Below are 12,433 nucleotides of genomic sequence, written 5' to 3' on the forward strand. Positions count from 1 at the left end.
AAAGGTTTCAGCGGCTATTTTGCCACCCTCTCCAGTGTTCTTCAAGGCAGGAGTCTCCATGCTGCTCAGCAAGTTTTGTTGTGTTGCAGCTAACTCCACAGAGTTGCATCCAGACCTGTACCAAAGTCATCTTCCTCGTTGTGCCCTGTCTCACGGGACACCTCCATCCCTAGAGTATCTCCTCTCAGGGTGATGCTGTAGAGATTTAAACAGTTGTCTCCACCGTGTTTTCTCTAGGAGTTTCACCTCTATTTTGGGGCCCTGCTACATCTTCAAAAGCCCTCTGGAAAGCAACTCTAACAGAGGCTGTGAACTTCCTCTTTGTACAGCTCCCAACCAGGAAGTAAATAACAGGGTTGATACTGCTGTTCACACAGGCAAAAGAGAAGGAGGTATCAAAGACAAAAACAGAAAAATCAAACAGTCTCAGCAAGATCCAGTAACCAAAGTCAGCAGTGAAGAAGGGGAAGAAGAAGACAAGGAGCAGAATGATAATATGGAGTTTACCTGGAGAATATTGCCGTGAACAAAAGCAGACCTGGGCAAATAGGATTAAACCAGAAAGAATCAAGAGAAGCACAGATAAGATGTAGCTCAGGATGAAGACTATGAGCACCGTAGGTGAGAAATGCAGCGTTACAGTCAGCAGGAAGGAGAGGGCCCAGAGCAGGGCACACACAAAGGCTGGCAAATGCTGGGGGCGGTGGCAGTGCCAGTGGGCTGGGACAAGAATGGAAAAAGACATCGCGGCACTGAAGGCTGTCAGGAGGTAGAGACTGGTGGTGAAAGCAAAGAGGATCGTGAAGTTCAATAGAGTTGTCACATCCCGGGAGCCCAGTCTGCAACAAAAGCTCTCCGGGCCATAAAATATCACAAGGGCGACAGCCACGAAGAGAAGGAAGGCGAAGTTGGCAGCAGCCAGGCTCAGGATGTAGACAGCGAAGGGGTTCCTGCGGATGTGGGAGCCGAGGAGCCAGAGGACAGTCCCATTCCCCACCAGCCCACACAGGCAGATGATCAGCGTGACAGGGACTTCATTCAAATGAGTGACTTCGCAGTTAGTCCGGTTGTAGTCATCATCCTTATATGAGCCAGTCTCCATCAGCAGCCCCTCGTGCCAAGTCCTGTTATATGCCATCCCACTGTATTGACTCCAGCAGGCAGGGCTAGCTCTTCCCACAGCAGGGAACACTGTGTTCATTTTGAAACCTGCATTGCACCATCTTCTCCCCCTCGCACAGCTGGAGGGACAAGAAGATACAGAAACATGTTAATGACCGTGCTGTCCCCCACACTAGGCTTTTCAGATTGCTGCAGCCATGCCCCAACTTCATGGAAAAGCCACATGGAGGAGCACAAAGAGCAGCGAGGGATGGAGAAGACATGACCTGGGGGAGATAGGTATGACATGTTTGGTACAAGAGTGCACACAGAGGTGAAGATAAGGCTAGGGAGATACTATCTTCCTGGCTTTTGACAGGAAAGGTCTGGAGGAGAGCAATAATAATAAGGGACTGTCCTTAGAGATGTAAAAGAGCGAGTGGTTTGGGAAGTAGATCCCATATGGATTCTTAGGTGTCTAATATTACAATTAATATTATTAAACTGCTGGATTCCCCTCTGTGAGACACTCATTTCAGTATTCCCCTCCCACCTTTTTCCACAACATTCATAGGTCCTAATTTCCTAGAGGTCACTCTTCCTCTATCAGATTTGCTGCAAATTGGCCAACAGGTTCAGAACCAATTACAGGAGGGCACAGATTAGGCTCAAAAAACACCACCCAGAAAAGTCTGACCTTTCCTCTCACATCCTGGGGAACTTTGGTGGAGCAGATTTGCTTCAGAATCTCATCGCCTTGTGCTGATCAGCCACCATCCCCATGACAGGATCTTCACATGGTGATTTTTGGAATTATCACTTGTAAAATGGGCACAGAGAAGAGAAGCTTGCCTCGGTGAGCTCATGCAGCATCCAGCAGAAGATCTCTCTCAGGTCCTTTCACAAACAGCTTTTCTCAGTGTTAGCCAAGCAGATTAGGTTGTCAGCAATTCTTGCAAACAGAGAACTATTTCATAGCATGTGAAAGTATCAGGGTTTCATTATAAAATCTGTTCTTGATCTCGTACAGGAAATGACTAACAAAAGAGACTCTCAGAAGCTAGACCTATGGGAAAAGCAGATAGCCTCTGTGTCATGTTCCTCTTTCATTTCATTTTAAAGCAATCCCAAACCCAAATTTTTCATATCTTCCCCATAGCTGTTTTTTCTCCTATCTTTCCAGAGAGCATGTCTTTAGGACTCTGAACTACAAGCCTGTCACCCCTGTAAAATTTATATTTCTGATTCAGTTCTAGGTTTGTCACTTGTATACCCCCCCCCAATCACAGTGATGCCTTGATCTTCAAATACATAGTTTCCACCAGTGTGATACTATGTGCATCAGAGAGCCAAGATCTGTGTATGGACCAGAGCAGAGGCAGACAGTAGAGAGATTACCTAGAATTTCAGGAAAAACTTTCATTTCCTCAAGGGAGGTGAATTAATGAAGCTCACCTGGCTTTAGACATCTAAAAGTTAGAGGGTCTCATCTGAGTTGTCTTCTACGCTCCCTTTATAGTCAGCAATGAAAAAACAACACCTGCAAGCTGTGAATCATGCCATCTTAGGAAAAGTTGTGTCAACTGGTGGAACGGATTGATTTTCAATGATACCTCTCTTTTCCCTTGGCAGTAGAGGAAACCTACAATGGTTTCCTAAGACGGGGCCATGTGATTTTTTAGAGGGCTGAAGTTAGATGAGAGGAGCCCTACCTAGACAGGCTGCAGTGAAAGTGAAACACAAACTAATCCTGTTGTGCTTGGGAGCAAAGGATGTTACTGGTGGGAAATGGTGTGTTTGGAGACTCCTGGGCTGAGCCAGCATCCTTCCTCCCTGGATGATGGTGTTTTTGTCTCCTTAACTGCAGAATCTCACACCCCTTCCCCAAGCAGATCCTTTCAATTGCAAACAGGAGGTCATGATAAGAAAAGCTTCAAGGTACACCGGCATAAAGCTGTGCAACATAATACTCACTCCCCTATCTACCCATGCAGTCTGTGAAGGAGCAGAATTATTCACAGTTTCCTAGCTTCTGCTTTCACGGGCAACATCTTGAGCATGGTCACAAAAAATTTTGGTTTCCAACAGAAGGCTTACAGACCTCAGTTATTTATTTGCTCCCTGGGGTTCTTCACCAGGTACACAGCATAACACTTTCAAATGGCCAACAGCATCCTAGATGTCCATACCTCTGTCCAACCTGCCACAGTACTAATCACAGGAAGCACTTGTCTCTTTGCTTGTCTTTGCTCCCCAGTTCAAAACCCCCCTTGGAAGGTAAAGATCTGATTGCTGACTAATGCTGTCAGCAACATCAGCCAGGCTGGGCTGGATTTCCTCTGTAAGACTGTGGTGCAGGAGGACACCAAACCGGAGGGAGATGAAAATGTCATTTCTGTCCCTCTCTATCGTCTCCTCTGGTCCAGGGGCTTTTGAGGATTATGATAATGTATGCTCATGACTTTAATATCAGCCCAAGGTCCCAGAATACAGTAGAAGGGCAGGAACAGTTGGGACAACTCTGCTCAGGGAAGGAGACATGTTACAGACCTGGACCCAGGATTGTGGTCATGAAAGGCTGTTCATTCCTGTTAACACCGGGAAACAGGAAAACAAATGACACATAACTTTCCAACCCACATAATTTCAGCAGTACAAACTAGTGGGCAGTGTAAGGACACTCTCATAAATTTCTGACAGTTGTAATTTTGAGAACAAGCAAGGACACCCCATGGGGTCAGTGAGGGTAGAAATTGCAACCAACTTTAAATTACATAGAAGACAATTTTATTAAAATAATTTTAAAAGAATTTTGAGGTTGGAACCAGTCCTGCTCCTTTTGAAATCTCATCGAATCCAGCTGTGTCCCATGAGACATAGTCTGCTATCTACCACCATTCCTGTTCATCCAGCCAGGGGGAGGGCTCAGCTCCCATGGATGCTGGTAAGGGATGTGGTGACTGGGCTGCCCCTCTCCAAATGCCAGTCTGCAGCCTAGCTGCGTGGATGCTGTAGGGGTTTAAGCAGCAATTCCCTCTGCAAGGGTTTCTCCCACCATTTGGGGATCTGCCTTATCTTCAAAGACCTTCTCAAGAGCAACTTTGACAGATCCACTGAACCTGGACTTTCTGTAGCTCCCAACTAGGACATAAATAACTGGATTGCTGCTGCTGTTGATGGATGCCAGCAACAGGCAGCTCTCCCAGACAAACTTAACATAGACAAAGAAGTTGAGGAAGATCTGGGCACTGAGTGGGATGGCAAAGAGAAGGAAGAAGAAAACAGCAAGGAAGACGACTGTGTACAGCCTGCCCGAGTGATGTTGCCGTGAGCTACGCCTAAGCTTGATGAGCAGGATCACATTGGAAAGAACCATAAAGGGAGTGAAAAGGAAAAAATTGAGAAAGCACAAGGTTGCAAGAACCACCCAGCAGGATTTGCAGTGATCCAAATCACACACAAAGTACACAAGCCCAGACAGCACGCAGGCAAGGGCCCAGAGCAGGCCACACACGACTGCTGACAAGAGCTTTGGGCGGTGACATCTGCACCAAAAGGGCCAGAGGACACCCAGACACCTCTCCACGCTGATGGCTGTGAGGAGATACAGGCTAGCGCTGTACGTGAGCAGAACCATGGAGTGAAATGGCAGGAGCACATGCACAAGCTCTGGCTGAAAACAGCTGAGCATGGGGACATGATATATTATGAGGAAAACAGATGTACAGAGGAGAAAAAAGGCATCTGCAACAGCCAGGTTCAGGAAGTAGACGGTGAAAGGGTTCCTCTTGATGCAGAAACCAAGGAGCCAGAGGATGGCCCCATTCCCAAACAGCCCACACAGGCAGATAAGCAATGTAATGCTATCAATGACAATTTCAGGGATGTGGTCTGCAAAGCCTCCAGTCCTGTTGTGTCCATCCCCACAGACCAGGTTGCTCTCCACAGGAGATGGGGACACTGTAGTCAAATCAAGCACCATGTTGCTGGAATGTCGGTCTATCTTCCTTGCCCTCTTGTACTCACCTGGGAAAAGGGAGGAGATGAAGGGAAAATTAGTGACACTGTCCCAGTACTGTGCTCCTCTGGTCATTCAGTCTTTCCCCAGCTTCATGGGCTACAACATCTGCAACCCAAAGAACATAAGTACAAACTGAGTAGAGAAGCCACGTCTAGGGTGGGTGCAAAAACAAAAAGAAAAGAGATCAAGGGAAATAGAGATAGGAGGGAAAAGCTTGGGTCTAAGAATAAATAAGACAAAGAGCTGAAAGAGGAGTATGGAAGGGGAAACAAGGCATGCAGGAGCCGTTTGCCCCTTAAGGACTGAAAAGGGTTGAGGAGGTATTTGAGGAGAAGGGAAAGACAGAGAAAGGGAAGAGCCAAGTGCTTTAATGGCAGGAAAGAATGCAAGCCCTCGCCTCCCTCTCACCAGGTACGTGGGGGATCCAAGCGAGGGCAGATTCCTTGCACAATCTTGATGGCCCAGATCTGCAAACTCCAGTTGTCTCTGTCAGACTTGCACATGAACTTTTAAAAGACTGCCATGCAAAAACCCTCCCAGATGTCATCTGGCCACCAGGAACAAGGTAACTGCATGGTAAGGTTCCTCCAACGGTCCTTGCACTGGGTCTGACACCTTGTCCCTTCCTCAGCTCTAACCTAAATGGGACCAGGGACCACAGCCCCTGTGTTTCTCACAGGAGTGGGTGGCAGCATCTGGATATCCGGACACGTCAGGGCTTGGTCATCACTTCTGAGAGCAGCGGAAGCAGCTTGCCAAAGAATCACCCTCACAAGACAGACATTGCAAACGAACCTGCTCATTGCTTCAAACACTTCCTGTTTCGTGCGTTGTTTGCAAACTGGCCATTATGTTTAGCATGAAATTTTCATCTTCTTGTTCGCTTGTTTTCTTCTGTGCCCAACTGCAATGTCCCTGAGATGTGTTTTGGTTCCTGTCTGTGTGCATATCTACTCATCACTGTTATGCAAAAACCTAGTGGACCTCATATCCCACTGAGAACCCCAGGGAAATTAAATTAATCACAACCCGCTGCTCGCTGACTGTCACTCCCCCACTTGCAAGAACTGAATAGTCAGGCTTAACAATCCAATATTTTGTGAAGGGTGGGGAGGAGGAATATATAATGTGCCACACCCAGCGATCCACCCTTCAAAGTACAACACAGCCTTGTAAGGTCTCCTTCTCTGATCTCCAGACAAGGTGGCTGCCACAGCAGGTAGCTAGCTGCTTCCATACATCTCATCCATGCTTTGAGGTTGCAGAGACACAGCGTGAGTCATCAAAGGGGATTATTGCTCATGACTTTAAAAGCCTGGTTTCTGTGGGGCAGAAGCCTCCTCTTGTCAACGGTGCCAGCTCTTTGCCCTACTTTAAATAGCTAATTCAGTACCAAGGAGATCTGCCCTGTTTCATGCTTTCTACTCTGCAATGTATTTAAACAAATAGGTCAGGAGAAATATAGAAGAAATCACTGTAGAAATCCAAGGGGAGGCAAATGCAGCCCAGGAGGAAGGAAAAGGGAGGAACCATTGGCTAGAGCTTGGAGAAGAGAAAGGAAGAACAGCCACATCCGTGGCAAGGAAGGGGGCTTTTCCTAAGCATTCAAGGGAGCCAGGATGGAGTGGCCCGGCAGTAAATCTTGATGTCTCTGTATCAGCAATGCCAGTCACACTGGGAGAACATCACATCAAAACGCCCCGGGCTACAATCTTCCATACCTGCTATAAGCATTTTTGTGTTGGCATGTCCCTGTTTCTCCACAGGCAGTAGGAAAGCATGGGAAGCAGAGTTGTACTGAATGCTGATGTGATGTTGTCTGCTTCAAATGCAGCTTTTCTGTGACTTTAACAAAATGGGAGGTAAAGTATTCATGACATTAGTTACCATTGTCATGATTTGACGTGATACCTGGACCCCTCTGAATTCTTTAAAAAATAACTTTTGCTTAAACAATAACGAAACTAGAACAAAGGAGACTTTCAATACCATAATCTGGTTTGTTAGACTCCAGTTTTCATCCTACCAGCGATTCCAAAATTTGCAAGTTGTTCCAGCCACAGGCTGGTTTTGAGAGTTATTTTAGCTCTCCCCCTGGGTCACAAGCTTACAGCATCGCCAGGAAAGGGGCCACACTATGCCACTTCATTTTATTTTTAGAGGGAGGATGTGAGAGAAAATAAAATAAAAAGGGGATTAAGGAGGGAGTAGAAGAACTCATAAGCAGGGCAGTGAGAGCAAGGCCAAGTCTAACAGGCTTGGGATTTTGCGGAGATTGGTGTGGGGATAATTCCTCCTGACCCCTCTTTCTTAGCACGGTGGCACTGGAAAAGCATAACCTTGGGGTGTAAGGAGGCTGTGCTGGGCAGCAGTTTCCCAGAACGTGCCACTTTGCCCAGTTGACACAGCTTTTCTCTTTCAGGCCGGTCATTTCCCGCTTGTGATATATCCAGACTTGGGCTGGGCAAGGGAAAAGGCCACAGCATTGAACATCAGTGGCAGAGCCGTGCTGGGCTCCTAACTCCAGCTCCTTGGAAAAGTGCCTCCACCAGGTACGGTGCATGCTGATTTCCCAGCCTATTTCCCCCTTTGTTCATCTCACCAAAATTTTAGCATTGACCTTGCATGTGCCTGGGAAAACTTTCCGTTTGCGCCATTTCATTCTTCCTGTTTCACAGCCCTTAAGCCTTCCTCTAAAAAATTCTGTGCAGCTGGCTGTATGGGATTCTTCTTCCTCTGAATTACTGAATTACTGAATGCCCAGACCCTTGGGAAAGGAACAAAAGAAAAGTTTGGATCCGTTCATTACTATAGCCCTACCCACATGCATCTCCATTTATTGTAATTATTTGGCTAAGTTCCTAAATTATTTCTAAATAATGTTTAAAATTGTTACTTGATGAAGGCTGTCAGATCCATCCTGCTGGACAGTCACACACAAGGTCATGTGCGTGTTATGTGTGTTAGGCTGGAGGGGCATAATCCCTGAATGTAATTCCTTACGTGTGAGTTCTAGACACCCAAAAATAGCTAGAGTAAACAACAATGACTATTTGAATTAGCACCCATCTCTGAACTTCACCTGGTGGCAGCCACTTCAGGATCAAAATCTTTGATTCTTCGTAAAACTGGTAGTGGATATACGTTTAATTGGGCTTGCGTCTTTATCAGTCTCTACTAAATGAGAATCTTTTCATTTTGTTCCTTTGTAATAAAGTCACAATGGAAGGTGTGTGCAAAAAAAAAAAAAAAAAAGGAGTTTTTTTTTCCTGACTGATAGGAAATGCATAGCAACAAAGAAGTCACTTTTTCTGTGGAAGCATCCCTCTCAGCCAGCTTCCCTGGAAAATCACAGAAAGCAGTGAGCGTACTGCTGAGCTGGGGGTGTAGGGACTCGGAGACAGTAAAACTCCTCTTCAAGTGGCAACAGCCACACTGGGGGTGAAGTGTAATAATTTCCCAGTGTGCTGTTGTCCCTAAAGGCATCTTTTGGCATCAATTTAAATGTTTAACTTGAGTTTCTTCCATTTACTGGAAAAATGGCGAGAAAACGACAACATCAAGAAAACCTTTTGAAGAAAGTTTTCCTCACTCCTAAGTCATGTGATGCTCTAGAAATAATCTCTATGGCAAATCCACTAGTTAGTTATAAACATTTGTGTTTTGTCTGGTCATTGTCACAGCTATTTATTTATCTTATTTTGGGTTTTACTGAACAACATAGGCTATCACCCCACAAGCATCTCTTCTATGAGTCATCCTTTCTTTCCCAAGACCAGTGCACAAATGATTTAATCAGCTTATCCCTGTAAGATGCCATGGATTTACTTTCTAGCCTGTTTGTTTCTATATAACATCGTGATAACTTTCCTCATTTCTTCCAACATGCCTTTTCCTGATCACTCTGTTAGTTTTTTCTCTAACCACACAACTGAGAGGCTGATAGCAAATCCACAAAAGAAAAAAAACGTGTTGGAATCAGTCTTTTACCATCTCTGCAATATCCAGAGCCAGCTGGACAAAATTCCAAACCACAGCAACATATGTATGAACTGAATTTAATTAATTGAAATTCCTCTGACTGAAACTCACACTGAACCACTGGGAAGGATTTCAGCAAAAACATACACACCGCAGTCTTCATCTCATTCGATTTATTTAACAGCAGAAACATCTTATTATGACCTACCTAGAAATCAAAGAGAACTCATAAAATTATACGAAATTATAACAAACTTAGAAACAATTCTAACAGAGTTGTAACAAAAGTATATAATTTATAACAAAGGGCAATCCTTTCACCCAGGATTGTTTAAATAGCCTAAGAAAAAGTTAAGCGTCTTACTATTGAGCTTCCAAATGTCTAATTGAATAACCAAGCTGTCAAAGCTTGTAACCATTACCATTTCCAAATCTCTAGCTGTACTTGCCTCAAATGTTCTTTCAATTACAAGTCCTTTGGGCTCACTAACTCCAAATTCCCCCTTTGTACGTTCCCAGCATCTGCTCTGGCAGTGGCTGAAAAACAAAGGATGTCCCAGTAAGACATTCCACGCCTCCAGAGAAATGTCCCTGGGCTGTCTGGGAATTGTCACCCTGTTATAGGGTCTCAGTGGTTAAAGACAACAAATTAAATGGGAATATGCATTGCTAGCTCCAAACCACCACTACTGCAAGGTTTACCCTTCAGTCCCTACAAAGATCAATCCAAAGTAGCTTTTTTAATTCTAAAGCAATGTTACTATCAGCCAGAAATGTCCTCCTGCATGACTCACAGGCTGTGTTAAAAGTAATGCAGCTGCATTGCAGCTCTATCTCCCCGTAGCTCCAAAAGCTTCTGGTAAATCAGATTTCCATGGGCCAGAGGGAAAACATCACACTATAGTTTTTTAATTCATCTTTTAATTCTCCCAGTGAGTGTGAATCAGCACTGATCTACAGATTGGTACTTCCCAGCTTCTGCAATTAAAGAGAATTGCCGCATGAATTTCAGCTGCTGTTGTTGTCTTTCCAGTAACTCAAATTTTTGCAGGCAGAAGAGCTATGCTTCTCTCTAATTCAGTAAGACCCATCCCAGAGTCTGTATCCATAAACTGCACAGCAGCATCTCAACATCTCTAACTTCCCAGGCATTTTTCTCACTGAAACTTGTCCAAATACATTTTTGCTTTTATTTGGGGTTTCCCCAGGGTAAGAATCGTGCAGGTGCAACCGGAGCAAGTTAATGTAAACCTCTGCCCTGAGAAACCCCTAGCACTGTGCAGCGACTCCGTTGAAGCAGCTGGGGAGCGGTGAACTGTGCTATAACTAAGGGGCTGAGCAAATCCTAGTGTTTTCCAATGGTTTTGCCTGCTTCTCTGAGCACTATTTTGATCACCTGATCTATTTGCTTTGCAGGGAATATGTTCTTTTCTTTGCTGTACTCCAAACACGAACTTCGCTCCTGATGCTCCCAGCTGTGATGTCTGGACAGGCAGGCAGTCTGCTGCCCTTGGCTTCCACAAGGGAAACCAAGAGCAGCGACCTAAGGAGACCTAAGGAGAAAGAGGTGTGTGAGGACCAACCTCAATAGAAAGGGAGGAGAGGGAAGGATGGAGAAAGAGAAGCAAAGAGGCCCGGTCTATCCTGGGTAGGGGGAACAATCAGGGAGAAGAACTGGGGAATGAGGGAGTGAGCAGGAGGGAGAGCAAGCCCTGTATCACTTATGAGAGGAGAGAATAGAAAGGGGTCCTTTCCTTCTCTCCTCACACGCCATGGGGGGGAAATGAGGGTTCAGAGGAACCAGACTGGAACAGACAATTTCTCAATGTCTCACAGATACCCAGGACTGTGGCTACCCATGGGAGGGTCTTCAGGACAATATCCACAAGGAATAATTAGTGTTTTCTTGTTCAGATCACACCCCCATAACCCCATCCAGATGCTATCAGCAGAGGCATGGCTTTTCCCTTCAGTGGGTGGGCTAGCTGGCAGCCTCAGGGTTTCTTTGCAATACACAGTGCCACAAGAACGCTCCTTACTGCTTCTGCTCTCCTCAGACTAAAGGAGAACAGCTGAAAAGGCCAAACTCCACAGAATAGGACATGCAATAAAAAGCATCTTTTTGTGACTTGTGAACCAGTGATGGGAGTTCTCATGGCATATAGTTCACTCCAGACTGGTTGATTCTTCTCTACGCCAACAAATTTCTGCATCTTTTTGTTAGGAAAATGCTTGGAGGTGCACCTGTGCCTCCTGGAGGGCCTGCATCTCTCCTCTGACTACAGAAGAAACCTAAACTTTTGGATGGATAAAGAGAGAGCAGAGGAGCCCCCTCCTTGGTCTTCCACTGTGGATATGTCAGTACCGCAAGGAAAAATTCTGGAATGCTAAAACCAGTAAAATACTGGGAAAGCCCACAAGAAGCAAGAGTAAGAGAGCAGTGGACAACAACATAAGGGAAGGTTAACAGAGCTGGGCTGAGAGGCTAAGAGATGAAGCTGGCACAGCTGCTAGAAGAAGAAACCACAGTGTCCTCTGCCAGTGGCCAAAAGCCAGCATGGAAATTTCAAAACAGTAAATGGGCCCAACAGATGCAGTAAGAGAGAAAATGCTGTCATGCAAGGGAGAAGAGCAAAACGTGAGGGCAGCTCACTGTGCAGGTCATCTTGAGAAGACCTGGTCACACCCCAGGCTTCAATATTTGAAGAAAACACGCACAAGACAGGCGTGATGCTAACACTGGCCTGTCTGAAATGCTAGACATTTAATACAACAACACTCAACGCACAGCCTCATGGAAAGGGAAAATAGCTAATTTCATCCACTTCCACCCTCACCCCATGCATTCCCCAGCACCAAAATGTGTGTAGTCCAGGACCTGGCCAGGGTCACTGGGTGACACACAGGACAAGGAGCACTGGCTGTTGAGACCTCACTACATCCCTTAGGTTTGTCTTAGCTGGTGGTTCCCTCTCAAATACTGAAGAAAAATAGGCAATTCTATAGGTTCCTGTCTGTGTTAGATTCCCCACAGAATAAACCACCTTCTATGAATCCTCTCTCCACTGACTCTAGAGAGAGCCTCCCTGGAAAACTTAAGGAGCATTTAAGGTTTTTTTAAGTCGAGCTAGAGAAATCCCATCCTTTACTGTAAAAAAAAATGCTCTGTGGAGAATCTCAAAACACCAAAGATTCAAATTAACCAGGTTTCCCCTTCATGTGCATTTCATCAAATAAACTAAGAAAATTAACAAAAACAGAAAGGCAGAAAACAAGTTCATGCCACATCCCCAACTAATGTCTAGTAAGATTTACTAAATCTTAGAAAAA

General features: G+C 45.4%; 2 protein-coding genes across 2 annotated transcripts; both read right to left on the reverse strand.

The window, feature by feature from the left end:
• Positions 1–205: 205 nt before the first annotated feature.
• LOC106493401 (proto-oncogene Mas-like) lies at positions 206–1,823 on the reverse strand. Its single transcript, XM_013953444.2, has 2 exons — positions 1,799–1,823; positions 206–1,241 (listed from the first exon to the last, which is right to left on the reverse strand). The coding sequence occupies exon 2, from the start codon at positions 1,199–1,201 to the stop codon at positions 206–208; it is 996 nt and encodes a 331-aa protein (XP_013808898.2). The 5' UTR covers positions 1,202–1,241; positions 1,799–1,823.
• Positions 1,824–3,963: 2,140 nt separating this feature from the next.
• LOC106493394 (mas-related G-protein coupled receptor member H-like) lies at positions 3,964–5,737 on the reverse strand. The gene is made up of 2 exons (XM_067295353.1): positions 5,531–5,737; positions 3,964–5,127 (listed from the first exon to the last, which is right to left on the reverse strand). Exons 1-2 carry the CDS (start codon positions 5,667–5,669, stop codon positions 4,121–4,123), a joined length of 1,146 nt encoding a protein of 381 aa, XP_067151454.1. The 5' UTR covers positions 5,670–5,737; the 3' UTR covers positions 3,964–4,120.
• Between the last annotated feature and the right edge of the window lie 6,696 nt (positions 5,738–12,433).

Source organism: Apteryx mantelli, chromosome 4, assembly GCF_036417845.1.
Source record: "Apteryx mantelli isolate bAptMan1 chromosome 4, bAptMan1.hap1, whole genome shotgun sequence".
In the NCBI taxonomy this organism is placed as follows: Eukaryota; Metazoa; Chordata; class Aves; order Apterygiformes; family Apterygidae; genus Apteryx; species Apteryx mantelli.

Bases quoted from the DNA above. Each gene is read 5' to 3' on its own strand.
- LOC106493401 (XM_013953444.2), bottom strand. From the start codon at position 1,201: ATGAACACAGTGTTCCCTGCTGTGGGAAGAGCTAGCCCTGCCTGCTGG.
- LOC106493394 (XM_067295353.1), bottom strand. From the start codon at position 5,669: ATGACATCTGGGAGGGTTTTTGCATGGCAGTCTTTTAAAAGTTCATGT. The intron at 5,128-5,530 runs GTGAGAGGGAGG...CCCTTTTCCCAG, and splicing joins TTGGATCCCCCACGTACCTG to GTGAGTACAAGAGGGCAAGG.